At 37.3% G+C, this 23,423-nt stretch overlaps 2 protein-coding genes across 5 annotated transcripts in view; one reads left to right on the top strand and one right to left on the bottom strand.

Moving 5' to 3' along the window:
- Positions 1–8,430, top strand: part of If (integrin subunit alpha inflated) — a 72,723-nt gene extending 64,293 nt beyond the window's left edge. For both annotated transcript variants that reach the window (XM_076783739.1, XM_076783738.1), the window contains 6 exons: positions 878–1,053; positions 1,526–1,764; positions 2,539–3,154; positions 3,260–4,162; positions 4,385–6,292; positions 7,177–8,430. In XM_076783739.1, coding sequence (XP_076639854.1) covers positions 878–1,053; positions 1,526–1,764; positions 2,539–3,154; positions 3,260–4,162; positions 4,385–6,292; positions 7,177–7,269 — 3,935 coding nt within the window. In that variant the 3' untranslated portion in view covers positions 7,270–8,430. The remainder of the gene's footprint in view (positions 1–877; positions 1,054–1,525; positions 1,765–2,538; positions 3,155–3,259; positions 4,163–4,384; positions 6,293–7,176) is intronic.
- A 323-nt stretch (positions 8,431–8,753) lies between these two features.
- Positions 8,754–22,377, bottom strand: Pan2 (PAN2-PAN3 deadenylation complex catalytic subunit PAN2). Of its 3 annotated transcripts, XR_013081807.1 has the most exons (22): positions 21,914–22,377; positions 20,690–20,877; positions 20,344–20,513; positions 19,894–20,014; positions 19,619–19,815; positions 19,307–19,520; positions 19,090–19,226; positions 18,705–18,851; positions 18,377–18,473; positions 16,297–16,530; positions 15,977–16,222; positions 15,008–15,254; positions 13,899–14,078; positions 13,645–13,811; positions 12,928–13,096; positions 12,341–12,854; positions 11,390–11,607; positions 11,178–11,307; positions 10,513–10,734; positions 10,174–10,435; positions 9,987–10,088; positions 8,754–9,859 (listed from the first exon to the last, which is right to left on the bottom strand). XR_013081807.1 is itself a non-coding variant. In XM_076783740.1 (21 exons), exons 1-21 carry the CDS (start codon positions 21,993–21,995, stop codon positions 10,074–10,076), a joined length of 3,957 nt encoding a protein of 1,318 aa, XP_076639855.1. In that variant the 5' UTR covers positions 21,996–22,377; the 3' UTR covers positions 8,754–10,073. The 3 variants fall into 3 exon arrangements, 2 of the variants coding, with proteins under 2 accessions (XP_076639855.1, XP_076639856.1); XM_076783740.1 differs by having other exon boundaries at positions 8,754–10,088; XM_076783741.1 differs by having other exon boundaries at positions 8,754–10,088; positions 15,035–15,254.
- Positions 22,378–23,423: the final 1,046 nt, after the last annotated feature.

Genomic DNA, 23,423 nt, shown 5'->3' with positions numbered 1-23,423 from the left:
AGGATGACACGATTCAATCGTGAATCGCATCGGGATTGGACCACCAGACACCGTGACAAACTTGGTTTCACCATAGATCTCGAAGATTCATCAATGTCCACGTATTGATGCATTGGCCATCGGTTTGTCATGCAGGATACATTTATCGTTACTGTGTCGCTAGCCAATTAAAGAATCCCGCTAGGATGTGGACGATAAAAACCATACGCCACCGATTCAACGTTTACTGGCTCACATCTATCAATCTTTTTTTTTTATCAAGACAAAATTATTACTTGCATTGTACGTAAATGATTCCGTTCGATAGGATATTTTGTACGCTACAACCTACTTCTTAGACATTTTATACACTAGCATGAATTTATTGCACATGGTATCCCAAAAATATCTAGGCAAACTTTGGGAGCTTATTTTACAAGCATCGAGGGTACATCCTAATTAATATAAACACTTTTCGAGCAGTATAGTTTTACAAGAACGTCTGACAAGGTTTTCTTATTTTCAGATTTATTAAAACTATTTTTACAAACTACAGTTTGTAATAATCATTATAAGATAAATATTGTTTTTATTCGATCTCCTATCGTTTAAATACCTAATTTAAATTTCCATGTCACTTTTTAAAAACTCGAATTTATAAGACATTACTCGATGCTCGAAACGAGTTTAATAAGCTCGCAAATCTTTTGTATACTTGTTCTTGGGACGATCCTGTGCACCTACAATGTTTGTTTGTGTTTGGCATTGCAATTCCATGAGTTGTGTTTAGGAGTTTTTTCGATCGTAGTCAAGAACGAGAACGTTTTTGGGAAAGTATGTGTTCTTTTGAAAAAGTTGCTTACGAGTTGGTCGATTTCATCGATGGCTGCTTTTACAGGCCAAGCGTTTTCACAGTCGTTGAAGAATCGTGCGAAAATATTGTTCACGAAGGAAGGGCCGGCCACGGAGGACGATAGCTACATGGGTTATTCCGTCACGACCGGGGATTTTATTGGAAATGGCGACAGCGGCACTGCTGTTGGTGTACCACGCGGCGGCGACCTTCTTGGCAAAGTATGCTCATGAAATATTAACACGTAATTGCGACGGAAAGAAGGAACGCGCGATTGAAATTAATTCCTGCCGGTGAAAGTAACCCGTCCGGTGAAAATTTATCGCTTTATCGGGAAAAAGATTCTGGCTCGACGACCGGGTCGGTCCATTTGTAGTAACTTGAAAAAGTAAGACGAATGATAGACACGTCGGGCACAACACGTTATCGAGGAATAACTTGACAAACGATTTCTTTAGAATTTAATCGTCTAAATCGCCCGTCGGAGGGGCCTTTAAAAGCCATCGACCCTTTCGATCGCCATAAATTTTTTATGGACCTATTAAAAAATATTTTTGCATCGATTAAAAGTCATTGACCCTTTCGATCGGTATAAATTTTCTATGGACTAATAAATATATCGAATGTACGTATTATACAAAGATCTATTAAAAAATGTTTATGCACCGATTTATAGAAGAAATCTAATTGCAGGTTATCCTATTTACATCGAACATGACAAATCCACGTAACATTACTGGGGAACAAATGGGAGCTTACTTCGGTTATGCTGTTGCTTCCGGTGATATTGATGGCGACGGCTTAGATGATCTCATAGTCGGCGCGCCAATGTATACAGTGCCAGATAACCCGGAAATGACCATCGAGACCGGAAGGGTGTACGTGATCTATCAGGGCGTAGGACCTGAAAAATACCGCAAAATCGACTCTAGGTATATTTCATGACTATTTAAAGAAATTCCAAACGCCAAGTTTATCATTAAGAGTCTATCAGCGAGGTTTAATTAATTAGCGATTATTTTTATCACGGTTCCTTCGTTAAGGGCTAGATTTTACAACAGCCACGAACGAACCTCACCCAGTCACCATTACTTAGATTGCTTCCTTCGTGACAGTTTTTATTTGTTCTTTATTTTATTTATCGTCTTTATCACGTGACAAAAAATTACACTTTAAACAGCTGGTAAATTCACTTGTCGACGATCGCCAAAAGTAAACAAGCTTTATCAATATTTTTCGATTAAAGTTCAAAACTTGTTATATTCTGAATAAAGATAATCTTACGCCACTTTCGTAATGTACGTCTCGTATTATTGCGTAACACGCAAGGTGCAGCTGCTGGACTGTTATTAAAACCCAGCTTGTTACTATGGAAAGCGTATAATTAGCACGGTATAATAAAGTCGATATTATTATTAACAGCACGATATCTCGTAGCAGGCCAAAAAAATAACAAATGTTTATTTTAACGTACGTACACTTTAATCTACTTCTAGCTTAATAAAGTAGCTAAATCGTGAAGGGTATAAAATGTCGTTTACAATTTGTTGACCAGTGTTATTGTCCAACGCTGTTTATGCCAACGAAGGTGTCTTCGTCTATTAACTGTCGAGCCTAAAAGCCCATTGAAAGCGGCTGCAAGGGTCGCACAGCATCCGAACGCACGGATCGTTGAACTCTCGCGATAATTGCTTATCGTTATCCAGAGACGGGGAGAGCAACCGCGGACGATTCGGTTTGTCGCTGGCAGCATTAGGGGACATCGACCGTGACGGTTATGGCGACTTCGCCGTGGGTGCTCCTTACGGTGGTCTACGTGGACACGGTGCCGTCTACATCTACCACGGATCCTCCAACGGGGTTCTCGAAAAGTACTCTCAGGTGATCTACGCCGAGAACCTCGACGTCCCGTTGGAGACTTTCGGGTTCTCCGTGGCCGGTGGCCTCGACCTCGACGGGAACCACTATCCAGATTTGGTGGTGGGCGCCTACGAGTCCGGCACAGCGATCCTATTCAGGTCCCGGCCGGTCATCAAGATGGACTCTTACGTGAGTTTCGATCAGGAATCGAAATTGATCTCGTTGGACGATAGAAATTGCACGCTATCGGACGGAAGCCGGGTGACCTGCTTCCCGTTGAGGGCGTGTTTCAAGTACACTGGCGAGGGTGTATTCGCCAAGCATAACTTTAACATTCAGTACGTCCTGGACGTGAAGAAGACCAAGAATCCAAGGTTGTTCTTCTTGGAACTCGAGGGTAGGAACACACTGAATCGCACGATCATGGTGGATCGGGATCGACAGTTCTGTCGCACGGTTCAGGTCAGTGAATGAATCTAGGAGAATTGTTGACTATCATGTTCTATACTATACATGTTCGAGACTTCCCGTTTATTGAATAAATAAATAAAAATTCATCGTCCACAGGTGTACGTGACGTCCAACATCCGCGACAAGCTAACATCCCTGGACGCCGAGATGCGAATGAGTCTCGACGAAGAACGCTACGAGGACAACAGACCCAGGGACCCCAGGCTACCTTTGCGACCAGTTTTAGGCTCGACAACGTCCAAGAAGGATTCTCTGTCCATCAGGAAGAATTGTGGCCCCGACAACGTGTGCATACCAGACCTGCAGATGAACGTGTCGTCGAACGTGCTCAGATACCTGCTGGGTTCTGGAAAGCGACTAGAGCTGGACGTGATGGTGCAGAACATGGGGGAGGACGCGTTCGAAGCGACGTACAACCTGAAGCTACCGACTGGCATCGATTACATAAAAGTTGAGAAGATCGAGACCATGGGTGTACCCGTTCAATGCTCCGCGCCCAAGCAAACGAACAACAACACGCTTCGCTGCGACATCGGCAACCCTCTGCAGCAGCACGGGCTGGTTAAGTTTAAGGTGCTGTTGCAACCGGTCACCTCTCACGGGATGAAGCCTGTCTATTCTTTCGAAATGGACGTGAACACCACCAATCCCGAGAATCCGTACACGACCGACGATAATAAGTACACTCTGAGACTACCGATCTGGATCGAGACCGAGCTACGCGTGGACGGCGAGAGCAAACCCAAGGATCTCTATTACTATCCGGACAATTACACCAGCGACGCGAATGCGTCGACGGAGATCGATTTTGGACCTGCGGTAACGCACAATTACACCATTCGTAACCTGGGTCCCTCTGACGTGATTGAGGCGGAGGTCTTCCTCATTTGGCCGGCGCAGACGCTGGCGGGAAACGAACTGCTCTACCTCCTGGAGCAACCGGAAACGTCTGGACCTATCGCCTGTGAAACTGCCAACGCGAACTATCTTAGCCTTAAGGTATGTCGTCATAGAGATCTAAAACGCGTCTGACTTTTGGGTCTCTAAAGTTTCTGTTACCTTGTAAATATAATTTTGTGACAAGTAATTCTCCTCTACTGTTTGCTGTGTTAGTAGTCTACAGTATGCGACTAAAAGATAGCCTTGTAATTTAAGCAAAAATTGTATATGTATTAGTTAGTATCACCTACGCAATAACAGAACCGTTCAACCGTTTTGCAGCTGGAACAACGAAGAAGACTCTATTCTCATCACTCGGACCCCTCAGGAGTAACATTGGACGAATCACAGTCGGGCAAAACGATCAACGTGCAGAGCGGATTCGACGTGGAGAAGAACAAGCACGTCCAACACGAAGAAAGCGAAATCAATAGCGGGGATAGCTCGAGCATCCAGAAATCGCGTCACTGGCCATCTTCATCGTCATCCATCGTTACAAGCAACACCAAGAAGATACAATTGTCAACAACGGGAGAGAAACCGAACGTGTTGGTCACGACGTACACGCAGAACAATTCTGGGACAGGTTCGATCGGCACTGGCGACTCTACGGTTGGCAACAGGGGTGTGCTCATCCACACGGAATCTGGCGGTTACGGGGATACTTTGGGAGCTGGTTTCCGATCCAGCGACGACGCCACCTTCGGTTCAAGAATCTCGAGCATCGACGAGCAGCACACGGTTCGTGCAAATCACTCGGAGACGTACGCGAATCGCTGGGGCGAAGAGAGTGTCAACAGAGACCGAACCGTGTCCTCGACGTTCGACTCCGAGGAAACTGAGAGAAGGTACCAGGAGCAACTGCGACAGCAAGAAGAGGAACAGATCAGGTTGCAAGAGGAGGAACGATTGCAGCGGATGAAGGAGCAGGAAGAACGTCGTGTTCTGCAACGACAACGGGAGGAACAGGAGCGACTGTTCTATCAAAGAAGACGCGAGCAGGAAATAAAAAGACAGCAAGAGGAGAGGATACGACTGGAAGAAGAGGAACGAAGAAGGCTGGCAGAGCAAGAGACGCGTTATGGCGTTGATCGTGGATTCGTCACGGGCGATCGGGAGGAAACGGTCAGAGGAGGTGAATTTGGATTTAATCTACATAATGTAAGCTCTACGCAGGAGTTGGAACAATTGTTTGGGTCTCTGTCGAAGTCGACGACCGGCTATGAGCTTTACAACAGACAGGGCAAGAACTATGTTCAGTTTATGGGCAGATTCAGAACCTCTGCCGACAGAAAGGAGTACATAGAGTTCCAGGATAGCTCCATGTTCCCTCTTCAGGATCGATACGGGGGCCAGAGTTACGTCTCCGAGTCCACCGAGCCTCGGGACAGTCGGTTCTTGAGGATAGAGGGTGAACTACAGATAGATTCGAACGGTAGAGGGTTCATCGTCTTGAAAGATGGTCGCAGATTCCCGCTGCAAGGATCGTTTAGTTACACCGAGTCTCGTCAGACCAACTTTGGTGACTCGTGGAACGAAGAGTCCGGTCAGACCGGCGGGTTGGAACGAGAATACGAATCGTCGTACACCAGCACTCACGAGGAGAGACGAACGGAGGACAAAAGGGTTACCAGCAGGGTCCACGGAAGAGAGAATCGTGAAACATTCGGTGACGTTACGACGACCGATAAATCGAGTTTGGATACAGGCGACAAGAAACTGTTTAAAAAGTTCGAAAGACTGCAGAGACGCGCCAGAGATCTGGATGAAGATTTTACGACGGACGAGGGCGTGTTCGATGATAAAGATAACGAAAACGATCCAAGGACGCAGGGACCAGTCGGTCCTTGCGATTCAGCGAAATGCGTGATGCTCAGGTGCGTCGTTGGCCCTTTGAAAAAGGATCAAGAAGTCTGGTTGGGTGCTAGGTACAGGGTGGACGCGAGAACCCTGAAGAAGGTGGCCGTTCAGGAGAAGGTCAGAGTTTCTACCAAGTTGGTAGCACGAGTTACCAAGCAACCTTTCATCGGTACACCTGCCGAACAGGTGATCAAGAGTCGCGAAATTAAAACGAACGTTGAACCGAACGTGACACCATCTGCGCCGGATGTTATTCCATTTTGGGTGGTGGTTCTCTCGGCCTGCGCTGGAACGATCATTTTGTTGCTGCTTATCTTCCTGCTTTACAAGGTTTGTTTATGCAAATTACATACAAGCTATACAGGAAAAAATTTAATGGGAGATTCTAGAGGGCAAAATAAGACGAAAATCAAGAATACTGATTTGATCATTGAGGCTTCGTTAAAAAGTTATTAACGCTTAAAAAAGTTCCGCCTGTAAGATGGCAACCTGCGAACAGCTGCATAGCCATTTTAAATCATTCTGAAAAAATTATTTTCGGTTCCCGGGGTCAATTACAATCATTTTTAGTGAATACATATACCCTCGAAATCCTACGCATTTTCGAGGAAAAAATTCAGGAAGGTGGACAAATTTTTCGACGAAATTAAAGAATTTCAAATCATTCTGGAAAAATTATTTTCAGTTGCGGGGGTCAATTACAATCATTTTTGGTGGTTAGACATATCCCCGAAATCCTACGCACTTTCGAGAAAAAAATTCCTAACCGAAAATATAATGTAAGGTTAGAAATGTTTCCCTGACCTGCCTCAACCTATTGCGTGCACACAGCTGATCGCAGCTATTTGCAGCTGTTCGCAGCCGTTCTGCAGGCGGATCTTAAAACGTTAATAACTTTTTAACGAAGCCTCAATTAACAAATTAGTATTTCTGATTTTCGTCTAATCTTGGCCCCTAGAATCTCCCATTCAATTTTTTCCGTATAGATGCCGAACATCCTATGTAAGGTTTTCGGTAATCGGTAATACAAGCGTCAACGTGGCGATTCTATATGAAGAAATGAATGAAAAATATAAAAAAAAAAATTATACGTTCGAAGCTTTGTTTTCAAGAAAATTTTTTTAGGACGTCGCGTTTAACATTCCCACGTAAGAAATTAATGTCGTCCATTTTGGAACTTAAATATTAACGATACGTATTGTTTCTGTCGTCAGTGTGGATTCTTTAAGAGGAACAGACCGTCGGATGCTCCAGAGAGGGAACCTCTAAATAGGAACGGTCACTTTCAGCACGGGGATGATCATTGAAACGTAAATCAAGGATCGATCAGTGGAATTTAATCGAAACGAAAATCGTCGAACGAGTCACTAAGTGCCTTAACTTCAAGAATATTTTGAAGGAGCGGGAATATGCATTCGCTGGAACGCGTGGAACAGTTCAATTTACGATTCTGCCGTGTGCAAAATAATTTTAATTAACATTCGCGAGTGCCTTTATTTCCGAACCGAACGTGAAACTGCTAGAGTGAATTTTATAAAGGTTCTGGAGCGATACTGCGATATCTACTGCCACTGAATACTCCTTCCAGCTCCTGCAGCTCGACCATGCAAGTTTCTAGTCAGGAGACGTCTTCTTTTTATTTTATTTCTTTTTTAACTTGTAATTTACTTAAGCCTCCCGTTCGTCGACAGATACGAGCACAATCGACGATCGATTAAACAGTCGAACAAATTTGACTCATTCGACAATTAACCTCAAATGATGATTAAGTTTTGAACGTTTCAAAAACGAAACGAAAAACAGTTGCAATCGTCGTCGAATAGTATCGGAACGATTTGAATTGTTCCGACGTAAGCGTACAGGAGCAATATCTAATTATATATTGTAAATACGCAATAGAATATACCACGAATATGACTATGACCACAAAATCCCAAATATTTCCCTTAGATTTACAAAATATGATGAAACCTTTGTTTCGAATAGCTTTTTTTTTGCGAACATAAAAAAGTATTTTGAAATTTCGTGACGACTGATACTTATACGTTTTCTATCGTAAAGAAATTTAATTGGCCCAACTTTTTCGACAACTTAAAGATTTAATATCGATAGATCTCATTCGTTGCCGATGCCGGCAGTCGGTTTGTATTTTCCTTTTAATTTTTAACGCGAAAGTGGTCTCGAGAACGGGAATCTTTGATTATTTATTAAATTTTTACATTATATATGTACAATGTAACGTATGATAGAGCGTCGTAACATGGACGGGGACTTGCCCCGTATGGATGTGTGTACAATCTTGTAAATTATTAATTTTATTACTAAAACAATTGAGAAAAAAATAGCTAGCTAACGCAATAATAATTATGTAGAAAGTAAAAAATTTCTGAGAAATGCGGAAAGGTAGAACTGACTTGTATATACAGACTTAAGATGTAATATTAAAAGAAAAATATTATTGATACTAAGTTGGACATTTTTTTCGGACAAAATAAAAATCATTATTTACAAACTCCGTGCATTTTAAACATTGGAGAATATTTAAATGAAGAAAACAACGCGCAACATAACCACGCAGACATTGTTAGGAAGCTGTAGTTAAAAATATTATGTATGAAGCAATAAGCATAAAAGCATACTACAGTATTGAGGTATTTATTTCTCTATTCGCCACAATTTAAACCCTATTGTTGAAAGAGGTCAAAAAGATAATTGCATACCTTTGGAAACAATACAAATATTTCTGGAATGTTTTAGAATCAGGGGGCCTTTTATAAACGGGGAATTAATTTTCCATATGATCATTTATTGAAAAATCACAATGACGTAATGTACACAAAAACAAATGTATGATTACTATTTACCATCGAGTACCACTGATTTCTTTACAACTACATGGATCGCGTTTCCATCAAAATCAATGCGTAAGTTTCGTTGTGCACAAATTATAAGGAAATCTTTCCAGATATAAAAAAATAGATGCTCAATAATCTTGTTTCGTTTCATACATTTTGACAGCATTATTTTGCTTTTCTTTTTTTTTTTTTTTTGACATTGGTAAAATGTATATAAAAATAATCTATGAGTACAATCGTTTGTAAAATATACTACTATCTTGTTAATATTTTTTTTTTTTTGCGTTTCGAGAGCTTCGTAGAAAAGGACCGTTTAGAAAACATTTCCGGTTTACTTTAACGCTTAGAATCAATTGAAAACGGCCTGTGGTAATTGGACGAAAACTGAAAATCTGTTAGGACGAAGTTAAATCTTATAAAAATTTGTTTTTTTCCCCCGCATTGTGAGCTACCGTTAGATAAAATGGTACAAAAGTTAATACATTAGAAAAGATACGTATAAAAGGAAAGTGTGAAACATTACCTTCGTACAGATTTCCCATTCAAAATTATTGCTAAATACCAACTATCAATTATATACACGTATCGTAGTACTGTTACCGAGCAGGATGGATTTGTGTTATCTTCCGGTTTGGAATATATAGAGAAATTAAAATAAATATCAATAAATGGTCGGGCAGTGAGGGATCGATACTGCTCTTCAAAACGCTAATGTGCTATCGGACAATATGTACAAATCGCCAATGCGTGGCTTACACGATTACTCTTCCTAAACTCACGATCAACAAGAATTTCTTACCTTCGGTTTCATTAATAATTTACATGATTGATTAGATGGAAACTAATTAAAATTTATGATTCACATATGACGATTCGATTACGTTTATACTCCACGCGACGGATGTAACGAACGGTTTAACGAATAAATATCGTAGAAGAAAAAAAATACTAAATGATTGACAATGTAATTGTACCCGTAATCTTAAACCTTTACGACATCATCGCCACACGCGATGCTCAGACACGGCCTCCTCTCTCCCACCTACGAATAATTAGACGTATTTAAAAAAAAAGTGCATAATTCGATCGTAAATTGAAAACTCTAGGCATCGACGAATTATCGATACGTCAGGTGATGTCTTTCGAAACACTATCTTTAAAGTATTTACACTATACTTCAAAACCATCGCTTAAGCTTCACCCTCGTTGCCCGATGTAACTAAATCGTGTACTTCTTCGTGAGAATCATCCTCGTATCAGCTGTCCGGAACCTAAAGGTAGATATAAAGTTATCGGAAGTAGAAACCGACGAAGGTACCTCGTATCTCTTAGAATAGGATTACTTGTCGCCCTTACTTTCCACTGTAATTGACTGCCAACATGGTAAAGCTCTTTCAAAGACTCGGCCAACTTCCCAGAACCTTCTAATTCCTTGTATTTGCGATACAATTCGAGCGCAGCGCGAGCATCCTCCGTCGAATCGTGTGTCTCGGATTGAATCTTTTTACCCAAAAAGTGCCACGTTAAAAAACGTAACGATACCATGCGATGATGAGGTAAATGAAAGAGCAATACTGTATCTACAATCTGTTCCGGTGGCACAACTAAATTTATTACCCTGCAACAATCGACGATACGATTAACTATCGCACGTTCCCTACGAAATTTGGTCGAATTTGTAAAATAGTTCGTCACCTAAAATCATTCTTTAAGCCATGACCCACGAATATTATTCCATTGTCAACCAAGAACCGTAGCTTTTGATACGTTGACTTAAGCGTAGTCAAATGTTTACTGCTAAAATTAGCATCCAGATCACCAGGTTGAATTCCACTGAACTTTGTTAGGTAATCAACCACTTGCTCTTGAGTGCTTATGTAATCGTCTATGAAAGGAGTACCTTCCAAAGGACCTTGCCTATTTAACACAATGAAACTATTAACGATATGAAACACAAAGTATTACATTTTTAGAAATATCCCTTTGGCGATTATATGAAATTGAAGGAAAGGATAGAAACCATGGACGGATGGGAAGATGCTTACACGTAGTGTTGCTTATGACCGATAAACAGCTACAACCACAAAAATACATATTTATTCTCAATTATCTTCGACAGTTAAAAATTTAGTCGAGTATCGAACAAGACCAGATCAAATAAACCCAGTTTTTCAGCCTACTCCAAGCAAAGACTAATAGTTCTCCTACGATGTAAGAAATTAGGCGATAGTGGAAGGTGTTGGTGTAGAATATAAGATTCAAATGAAGGAAACGAAGGCTAGGTGAAGCTTTATATTAACAGGGATTGATAAATACGAGATATCGCTACGCTTCAATTACTGATCAATAATTGTACACACCCGCGTATGCAAGTGATGCGTGCAACAGACATATGACTCGGTTTTATAGTGGACATTTTCCCATCGCTTCGAAGCTCAGACTCTTCTTGATTCAAAGTAACGAATTCTGCATCGATTCCTACCAATTCCCCTGTAATTTTGTTCACAATTATCATTATTTCATCGTACCGGAAGAAATCTTTCTTCTTCAGAATTCATTCTTTTCGTTCGACCTTTTTTCGGCATTTCGTCGGATGTTAGGGGGGTAAACGTGATCCCTCTAGTTCCTCCACTCCGAGCAATGCATTTGTCTTCTCCGAAAACGTCGTACGTAAGGGGACTAACAAAAGGTGCTGGTTCGGGTGCTGGCACAGCCGTATAGTGAAGAACACACGGAACTTTCCAATCGAGATTGAACCAAACTGCCTCGTGTGGTGTTACCGCTGATATGCTGTACCAAAACATACCAACTTTAGACCTATTTCGAAGTCTAAATGTTTACATGTAATTTATATAATCCCAAAAAGTCATCGCATTAAAGACAAAACGGAAGATTCTTCGAACGCACGTCATCCATTATTATCTTCCAAAACTAGGATTTTACGAGTAATGTTAGTTTCGTATATTGGGAAAGAAATAGTATTCGTGCGGTACTAGTCAGGCGGCTATATCTGCCATTGTTATATAACGAATATGACTGTAAGGTCTTAGATAAGAATCAACAGTAATCCTCTGTAATAAAAATTCCTTATAATACGTTCAATAGATATTGAGAACTCGCTTCTTGTCAATGATAATTATTGGGGATATTTTCATGTCACTTTTATTTATTGATTCGTCAAACGATTTAGCTTTATCAAGTGCTGTTTGTGGAGTTTTGTAGCTTATTAGTTTCTGTTTATCAGTGTTGTAATTATAACCGACACGTATGCACGTATTTGTTTCTACTGAAGCGTAAAATGACGCGAACGAGGCAATCGTTTTGTGATACCTAACAGCAAGTGTAACAAAGTCGTTAGAGTATTACGGGAACATTGCAAAAGAAGTGTCCAAAATCTCGACGGGAGTAAGTACTCAAAGTGATATTACTTTGATCTACAGATGTTATTTAAATTATACATACATTATCTTCATAATATTTATGAATCTTTCGAAGCATAAATAAAGCAAATCTTATCACTTACCAAAAGTCGTTCAAAATATACCACTGCGAAACCGCGCTGCCAGTCGATCTTTCATGATAATGTGGTCCGACCCGTAGCAACGCAACAATGTTCCTTCTATCTTCGTTGCTTTTGTCATCGATGTAACAAACAACAGCACTAAGGCTATATTGCATTTTGCTTATTTTATTTGGACCTTCGCCGGTTGCATTCGCGTTTTCTCCATCCCCATTATCTGGTCCGGTGACGTGATTCTCTGGCTGTTTTCCTTCAGTATCTCTTCCAGGACTTTCCGAATCTTGTACCTTGCTATCGCCCTGGCCATTTTCTACTATGATCTCTTCGCTAGGCTTACTACTTTCGGTAGAAATACTCTTTGAACTATTAATTTTTTCCACGAACAATTCACCATTACTGTTCAGGGAAATTTCAATATTGTGTGGAATCCACGAATGCGAATAGTACAAATGACTAGGCGGTGTTGCAACAGACGTAGTCGTCATAGGAGGTGTAACAGGCGACGTTGACACATTTTCTGTAAAAAAAAAAACAAAAAAATAAAATATGCATAATTATGGTATAACAATTTGTAAGGTCGATCAAATTACCTGAATCTCTACCGATGTGTCTGAATCTACAACCAACTCGAGTGCAATTGTTACCGTATCGACAAGGTTTTACGGTGATTGGAACGGGGCTCGAAGATGGACTACTTTCTTTCCCACTTAGTACTTTTTGAACGACTATGTCCATCTGGGCTTGCCAGAATGCTTTGTCCTAAAATTGATGCTCGATTAAAAAACCTCGAAGTTGTTAAATTTTATATTGGTGCAGTCTACAGGGTGCAGTCATAAATTAATTCCTGTGAGTAAAATGTACGGGAATAAATTATGCGAGTCATTAGTTTCACATAATTTGAGACTTAAATCTTTCATATCGGTTATGATAAGAGATAAAATAGCGTGTCTGCAACTGTTGTCACCCATTTAATTTAACAGTGTGATCTCTCGACTTAATGTATTGAAAGAATCGTATATAGTATCATTTATTATTGATGTTTTCAAACGAGAACAGAACGATAATATGTAAACTTGCACCAAGTACAATAAAATGTTATTATATACATTCGTTACTACGATAAAACTGCCATTTCGTGAGAATGCACAACATATGCTGCTCTTGAGTAATCTAAATTCTGAATTAGAAATGTATGGATTAATTAATAAATTCTTTAGAAAGAATTTTATACATTTTTATGACTGCTCCTGGTAAAACCACTAGACTTTGTACTATAGGATGTATGTATAAGTTCGTGCTTAATGTACCTGCTGTGTATCTAAACCACAGTTCAGAGCCAATATTTGAGGTAATTTAGTCAATTGTCGAGATTGGAGAGTGGGTGTAAATTTTTGACAATTGTCACACCATGCAGGTGTAATTTTCTCGGGTCTTAAACTGCGGGCAAGAACACTTGTAAACGGAACCTCCTCAGCTATAAAAGGTAAAATTCGTTCGTTTAAGATGCGAGGAAGATGTACGATGCACATGGAACACGGTGTTAGCTTGAAGAGTAGCTTACAAGGGTGCAATAACTCTGGATAAACTAAGTTACACAGCAACATGATGGAATGTTTTGTAGCTTCTTGCCCACATTTGAGACAGCGATGTATATGCATTTGTTCGGACCCAAACAGACGACTGATCTCTGTCTCTTCGTCTCGCACCTCATTTTCTTCAATAGACTTTTTGTTGTTCTTATCTACCCATAATAAATATTTATTTAAAATCTGAATAAATTAATTTTAATAATACTCAACTACATGCCAATGATAAAAATGTGTAAAAAATAATATTCTTTATCGAGGATCTATTCAGCATTATCTTGGTAAGTTATATTTACGGGGAATGTTATTTGTATCGGCAATTTACTAGCAAATGTTTTAAAAAAATAATGTAATTTTCATCATCTACGATAAATATTAGTTGTGTTCAAAAAAGTCAATTGTATAGGGTAGTTCACACAACACAATCACCTCAAATATTCTCTGTTTTTGATGATAGAAAAAGCTATCAGAGATGTCGTTTAATTTAAGAAAATAAATTTTTTTAAAGATGTAATAAGGCACGTGAATGACTTTAGAATTGGAAATTTTAAAAACAATAATAACATCGAAAATATAGATCCTCTTTAAAACAAATCGATTGTTTCTTCGAGAACTTTTTCCTAACATTAAAAACGATGAGCATATTTGTACTGATTATACTATACATACTACCCTGTTCAAAGAGACATAAAATTATTTTGTATAAATAAGACATGCACTCGCGGAAAGTAATGTCTTCTTTCTTGTAAAAAAAAAAGATGGAATTATACGTAATGCATAAAAATACGATCCAGCAAGCAACGGGGAAGCTTTATTTACAAATATAGCAAAATCAAAAACAAAAAAAGAGTGATAGCTGCAGTATCCTAAGAATACGGGAACGAAAGCATGTTTCTTTTCAAATAAAATAATATTCATGTTTGAAAAAAAAATACTAGACTAAAAGAAATGAAGAAATTGCATTTAATATTCTTTGGATATATCGCCGCAATCACCGAGTAAGTGCAAATATACGATCGGATACAAAATGAAAAATAAACACAAAGAGTGCCCAATGTGAAGGTTACACATAAATTGTGTTTACCTTTCGATGTGATCCACATATATTTACCATCCTCATCTTGCTTCCTCCTCTTTTTCCTCTCTTCGTCGTGACTTCTATATCTAGAACCAATGTCCTGCAAAATACTAGGAAAGTCTTGTTCATTATAAACGAATGGCGGACATTTAGGACCTGACTTAAGGCGTGCTGCTTCTTCTTCCTCTTGCTGTCGTTTTCTCGTTTCCAATATTTCGTAATGAATCTGATGCAGAATAAATCTGTTCCAACTCTGAAAGGAAATTTAAAGAGATCTATACATATTAACACATCCTTATTAATATACTTCTATATGAAGCGTCGCTTTAGCAAAATTAAATTAAACATATATTCTTTTTAAATAAAAAAGTAGGCCTCTGTATTTTCGATTAACTTAAAAGAATGAGCGAAATATTAGGGGTATGTAGCACATATTGGAACATTTAACACGTTGATTGCTATGATAAATTCGTGCGCAAATTCCACCAGACTTTCTGATCGTATGTATTTTTAAACAAAACAATTGATTGCATTTAGTCATGGTACCTCATGTGTATTCAATGCTTGGTAATCTAATTTTAATCTCTTCTAATCCAAACTACGACTTCGCATTCAAATCTATTGCAAAGTAAACATAACGCATAATGATTACACGCCCGTTCTATATTACAACGAAAAATAATGTATGCTAATAATTTTGTTTCTCAATAAGTCTGGTCTATTATGTTTGTAATGTTTTATTGCATTTATTCTATATTTTTATAAATATTTATTCAATTTATTTCTAATTATAAAAGTAGCATGGCAGTCAATGTGTTGAGATGTTTACAATGAAACATATTTATTATTTTCATAATTATAAGGTGTTAAGGTATCAAATAACTCAATTAGAAGACACGATTAGGTGATGCTTCATTATTTTAAGCGATGTATTTTAATTTTTTAATCAATACTTATGATAGCAATCGATCGTACTTGTATCAGTCTAATCAAATTGGTTTTTCTTTTAGCTTCCGGATGTAGATCGCTCAGTATGAGTCCCAAGGCTGCCGCTTCCGGTACCGTTCTAAAAGCTCGAAGGAAATTAGCAGCCTGGCAAGGCAATCCCCGCGATGTGTCCAACATGTGAAACAAGAATCCTAGTTCACAAGAAAGGCAGAATTCTCTTTGGCACGAGTGAGAGAGCAATGCTATCCTTACAGGTTCGCAATAGTAAAGTAACTGGAAAACATGGAATTTGACAAAGAAATAGAGGAGATCTATCTACGATTCGTTATTCTAATTACTGCACTTACCTGCAACATAGCATTACAATAACTGTTGGGAAGTGTGGCTTCCAAGCCGCAGAAGCTAGTACGATTATATTGATCAAAATCGAACTCATCGTAACCGAGACGTGAATATTTCACCTCGATTTTACGATAACGTTTTGGTATGGCCACAAAGGTACCGTCATCTGTTTTAGACCGTGAGTCCCCCGCGAAAAGCTTTGCGACTACACCACGTCGTTTTTCCAAATTGTAAGGTATCTGCAAAAGAGGTATTATTTATTTTTTTTTTCAATCAGTCGGATATTTTTCGTTTTTCTTTCTGGGATGGTCTATACGTGAATTATACTATGCATGGGTAGTCTTTTTTGTAGTAAATATTATACAATGCGGTGCACCATCGCATCATTACATCTTGGATGTAATTTGGACCGTGAAAAAATAAATAATACCTATTAAACACGCGTGGGACCGAGCCAATAAGTTAGGCTTACACGTATGTCTTATAATCTTTATTTCACTCAAATACAATTTCTATTATACATTCTTTGAGAAACATATTCTTTAAACATTAAGCATATGAAGATTATTGAGTATAAATCATTAAATTGGAACTAACAAAATGCATCAATTACAAACACATTGTGCTTGAGGCAAGTGTAAAGGCAGTAGTACTTTTTACGCTGATTCGTAAAATACAGAACCATACTTTTAAAACATTGATATTTTCTTTTGGATCGTTAGTAAATACCATTGTTTCTCATTGTTCACAGTTCTTATTAGTTTAAAATCGTAATAATCGATTTTTACTTCAACCTTTTACCAGCCATACGAAAATTATTTAACTGTGTATTTTCAAGGGAATAATTATATATTTTTATTTCTTTTTAGTTTTCAACATTTGAGATATTCAACATACAGGAATTAAAAATTTTAAGTTTAATGCAATCTCGAAAATATGATCTACAATTTTAACGAAAAATATGGTACGTATTTTCTTTCCTTTTTCAAGTAGTATAACTATAGTATAAACTATGCAATGTAGTTATATGAACAACATTTTTGAAGCACACATATTTTTTCTTTCTAAATTGGCACATTGTTGATATTTATATAGATATAGTGTTAATTAACGAATTATCTCTTCCGGAAGAAATTAAAACAATACCAATCACTGCTCCTCAATAACATATTCAAAACCATGCATGCAAAAATTCAGGAAAAATTGTATGACCCACAAAAACGAGGGATAACTAAAAATACATTTTATAATAAGAACTTACAAGTTTATGTTTTTATCATTTTAGTGATTGAAATGAGATCAGGTAAACATGCTTATATAGACTTCTAATAATATTTTTCTTTTTTAACAACGATAATATTATGGCCAAGTATTTTAACGAAAGAATATATTAACTAAAATTGGGAAAGAACATTTCAACATTGTATGAGTATGTTTTCAGTGTCCCACTTAGGTCTTTTTCTCTTGTACATTATTGTACAGAAAATTATTAGAATACTGTGGTCTAGCTTATGAAAATATATCACGTTTCTTAAACTTTGTTCACGGACTACAATATTTATCACGAGACGTTATCAGTCTTAATCACGTATTATTTTGGTTTTCCTACGAAATTAAAAGCTTTAATCATACTGAGCTTGACTGTTTGTCACATTGCTCTTGAGTATATTTCTTAGGTATTCAATATAATTAATATTGTCTTGCATAACTGATTCAATTAATAATATACATACCTTGTGCGGCGATATATACGGAATGTATAAAAACAACCAAATATAACTACACATTCCATATTTAATAAAAAAAAAAAAAAAATTTCTTCAGAAACAACTTAGACTATTAAAATTTAAAGATAAAAGGGAAAATTCCCAACTTTTAACAGTGATAATTCATTGTGTTTTGTCACTTCCTTTGTGATGTAATTAAAACAACAGGGGGGTTTAAACATTAAAAATAACATAATTAATTTTTCATAGTTGTAATTGGAAGTCATGGGAAATATTTGTAGGATGGAAGGATAGGAAGTTTGGATTTTAGAATTGGAGAAGAATACTGTAGAGGAGTGGGAGAATATTGTTTCCTCACTTGATTTCTGCGAAACGCCTGAGGATTTGGTGCATAGCCTATTGTTCCTTGCATTTTCATTGTGCGCAGAATCTCGGGATCAATCAATGGTGTTTTCCTGTGAACAAAATTTATTTGTTTCCAATCTCTTGGACGTACACGGTGTAATTTAATTTATAAAAAAATTTCAACAATTCATTGAACATTTAAAAACAATGATACATTAAATTACACTCTGTGTATATTTGTGTATAATTGTACATTAAATGTGTAAATTTATGTTTATATGACCTTTTATTCTATCTTTGCATTAATAAATATTTATTATTTATCGATGAAAATTACCTACCTATAGACTTTTTTTAAATATTCTTCTGGCCAATCACTTAATAATGGATGTCCTGTATAAACAATAGGTATTGTACTTAGAGGTGTAATATCATCATCAAATGATACAGATTGAACTGATTCAACAGGGTCAGCGAATTCTGTTGGCCTAAATAAATGAGAGCAATACATTCTTTTTATTATCCTTCTAGCTACAGGTATTCCTCGAGTTACGCGGTTTTGGAGCAATTTTATTTAAAAAGAAAACAGGTATTTCACAATAGTTTGTATATATTTCAGAGACTAATTTTGAGTCTCAACTTACGCGGAACCAATTAATCGCGTAACTCGAGGGACACCTGTATAAGTAATGGATAATTTCTAATTTTATCAATATGTCTACGAACCGAGAGAATGTATTAAACTGAGGTTCCGGTGTATTCGTAGACATAAGATGTATAGAACCTGCTGAATCTCCAAAGCAAAGGCATTGAGATGTAGAGGATACTTCAAATGATAATATCATAGCACCACCAGTAGCAACCTACCGATATAAGAAAATTGGTGTGCACACAATGTAATACAAGATTTTTCCTAAGAATGCAGCATACATGCAACATTTACCTGATACAAGCATGTCATAGGTGGTTGTACATTAGCATAGATAGTATCAAGAAGTTGCATTTGGCCCAGTGGTGACACGACCGCTAAACGGCTTGAATAACTAGGTAGGAACTTCAATAAAAGGGGGTATACTAGAGTTGTGACAGGACTTAGTGCTCTCATTTGCCTTAAGTCGTATGCCATTAAGAATCGATCGACCGAAAGACCTTGACGACTAAATCCACAGGTAGATTTAGGAAGAAATATAACTTTAAAGACAACTTTAATGAATTTTAATAAATTATTGATACATCTGATTATTCTGAACCTCACCTGTTACTAAAACCACAGGTAACAAGGTAATTTCCTTGAACATCAAAATCACTGAGAGAACCACTATGGGTATCAAAAGTATGTTCTATCGATAATGTATTTGGATCTCTGAGATCAATTCTCCCTGCAGGATTACCAGCACATATAAGTCTATTATGCTGTCTTAAAATTGCACAACCACTTTCTCCTACATTTACCTATAAGCGCAAGAGAGTACTAATACATGCTCACAACGTAATTATTATATTGTCCTACCAACATGTATAGAAACTCACTAATCCAGTCTCTTTTCCTCTGGTCAGATTAAAATCAATTATTTTTTCCTGATGCCCTCCCATAAGTAACCTTGTTGGTGAAATTTGGAGCATGCATTGCATATCCATCATATTTGGTGACCTATAATATTTATTTTCACATGGAACCCATAATAATATACAGTAGTGCCCACATAAGTGACCACGCTCTGGACCGGCCGCGGTCAAATATGTGGGCATGGTTACTTCTCAGAATTCAATGGAGATAAGGAAAGAGGATAAGTGTGGGTAAAATACAATAGCTGGCACCCGAAACTATATATACAAGGTATCGATAATGACCGGCGTCAAGAATTGGTGGGAATAACCGCGGACACTTAAGTGGGCAAAAATGCGGTCACTTATATAGGCACTACTGTGTATGTATATACACACACACATATATATATGTATATTATAAGATAAACGTACATATGTGTAAATATTGGTATGCCCCTCCGTAATTGACATCTTAATAAACTTTGTGTTAGGATTAAAATACCCTCATCCAATGGATGAATATGTCGTACTTCTTGCGTAGCATGCACTTGAAAGGAAGTATATTTTTGTAACCCAGGTCCATAATAAGATGTTACGTGACCCTATAAGACATTGTTTCCGGTCAATGCATTACCTATTTCTCTAATTATTTAAATAGTAAACTTATTAAACTCCATTTCTAGCCTTATGGCAACAATTTAAATCACAGAAAGTAAACAACAAAGATAACAAAACAGGCAACTAGTTGTACCTATAATAACAAAAACTACTATTATACCCCTTGATTCCCCATCCACATAAGTTCTTCGACGGTATCGAAAGTGGCAGTGGAAACTCCAAATCTATCCCCCCCATCAACAAGTAAAGTGCGAGTTTCATGAAACTCAGCCCCGGCAAAATCTTCTCCAAATTGCTCAGCTGCAGGTACATATTCCTCATTGGATAAGACATAACTTGATTCTTCCCCTGTAATAAAATATGTTAACATTGACGATGGAAATGCTAGATCTACTTAGCATTGATCATATAATTCAACATAACTTGTGATAACATTGGTTAATATTAAATATAGGTTAGTATAATTGTTAATAATTTTTCTTATCATTGCCTACAAGAGTTGCTATATCTTTAATGGAAGTATGGTACTAAATTTCATATTTAAAGTAGTAAAGTACCATCAGATTTATCGTCCATATCAAAATGGGGATATTTTGTAGGTTTATTTAAAGTTGAACAGTCGATTGAAACTATACATTAATGTTTGAAAACAATGGAATAAGACTATAACTTATTAAAATGTCAGATAGAGGAATAATAGAATTGTTAAAGTAAATATTTGAGAAATAGAAATGTATTTGAATGTTATTTGAATGAAAAGTATTTTATTAAGGATCTTGATATATTTTAAATATTTTAGATTTATTATAGTGGAAAATAAAGAGAAAGTATAAGCAGGAATAATATATTAGAGATTACAGCGGGACTAAATTTGTGTTCATATTTTATTGTACAATTCTTGCTTACGTTCATGCAGTTTGCAAAGTTTACCTTTACACTTTGTCAAAAATATTCTGTAAGTCCTTTATTTCAAAGTATAAGGTGAATTTGGTGTAGGCCTTTTACCATGAAAAAAAATAATATTTTGTATGGTATTTGGGAAATATCATACAGCTTTCTAAACTGTATTTTTTAACCTATTATAATCATATTACTTTTCAAGTTTTCTTGTTGTATTTGAACTACTATTTTATACGCGTTTGCTTTAACGTTTTTTAATTAAAATAATATTTGAGAACCTTGTTTCAAATTTTATTCACCTCTGGCAGTAGGACGCCAGATCGCGCACCATGATTCGAGCAACGAGTGTCACGGAGCAGAGAGGTTTCGCGCCTTTCTTAGTCTTCGAATCTTCGTTCGAATAGATTGCTCTTTGACACAATGGGGAGCTTTTCGCGCGTTTAGGAGAAAGAAAGAATATTAGGGAATATAAGAAAGGACTCACAGAGGAGTTCTTGTTCGTCACCACCGCTCTCAACCGTGGCCTCTACGGTCAGGTCGTAGTGGCCCAAAACCGGATAGTCCATAATAGTCCCGTCTTCAGGCTGTTCGTTTTTGAAGCATTGAGTTGCCGTCAGTACATAGGTAGCCGTAGAATTGCCGTTCTGACGATCGTTCTCTTTTCATAGCACACTTTCCGACACGCACACGCACGCACGCACGTACTTTAGTCGCCTTGGCAACTGTGCAACAAGCGAAACACTTCGTCACAGATATACACCTTTTTCACGTCACTACACGATCCGAACGTTTAAAAATACGAACGATACAACACCTCTAACAATATTTTATCACGATACGCGAGCTGGCCCGTTCATTAAGATACCTTTAATTCATGAATCCACTTTTCTGCGCGTTTCACCCGTGTAAGGTTGTATGACGGCCTTGAAGGTGGCGACATCTGCTGCTTCGCGCGTCGAGCAGTAATGCCAATGGCAAGGACGCGAATATCACTAGTGTACACCGTTTAACTTAGGGGTGGTATCCCTTCTTGTGATCAGATATAAAAGATTAATAAAAAGAAAGTGCTGTGGACGTGAAAAATTTGTGAGTATTTAAATTATTACGAGGACAAATAAAAATATCTTTCTAACTTTGATTAGCAAAATTAATATTACAAAGAAATTCTATATTTTTCCAAATACTCTGATCATCGTATTTATATAATTATGTTTCTTTGAATTTTCTTAGAAAGTAATGAATATCTTCCTTTCATAATATTTTCTTAAGTTGATTTGCTAAAACGCAGTGTGAAAACAATTGCATGATACAGAAGGTATGTAATTGGCGGTTTTCAATGTTACTAGATTTTGTAATTAGAAGAAACATATCGCTCATCGACGTATGTGCATTATTATTTAATGCTTGATTACGCATATTATTCGTTTGGGAGACTTATGCATTTATTGATAAATAGTTTTAATTTATATTGATTTAAAATTGATACGCTATTTTAAATTTGTCACGACAAATGAATTTCACTTTGAATTTTGTCGCGTGCCAATCAAATCGTTTCGCGGCCATCCTGGTCACGTGACCCATAATTCATTACCCCTGGCTTAAACGGTCATTCCATTACGCGAACGGAGGCTAGAGGATATGCTGCGAATTTAAAAGAAAGAAATTTCGTTTAAAAGAATTGCGAAACGACGAATAATTATGGCAGAGAGGTATGAACTTTAAGTACTTTACAATTCCATTCAGTCCTTAGATACGCGAAATGATTTAATGAGATGGAATATTATATTTGAACCATAAGACGAATGAAATTTGAAACATGTTCGTTCCTGCTCCTAACGTACTTTCTACTCAAATTGAACGATCAAACGATAATGCTATATCATGATATTCTTTGAAGTATTGTATGGTATTATAACATTTTTCGAAATACAGTATCATATAACGTTTCTTAAAGTTATTCTTTGTACGTATCACTATGGTGTGCAACCAGATCG

This window comes from Colletes latitarsis, chromosome 2 (genome assembly GCF_051014445.1).
Source record: "Colletes latitarsis isolate SP2378_abdomen chromosome 2, iyColLati1, whole genome shotgun sequence".
Lineage (NCBI taxonomy): Eukaryota > Metazoa > Arthropoda > Insecta > Hymenoptera > Colletidae > Colletes > Colletes latitarsis.
Note: the sequence above shows the minus strand (reverse complement) of the source record. Positions and strands in the feature narration are given on the sequence as shown.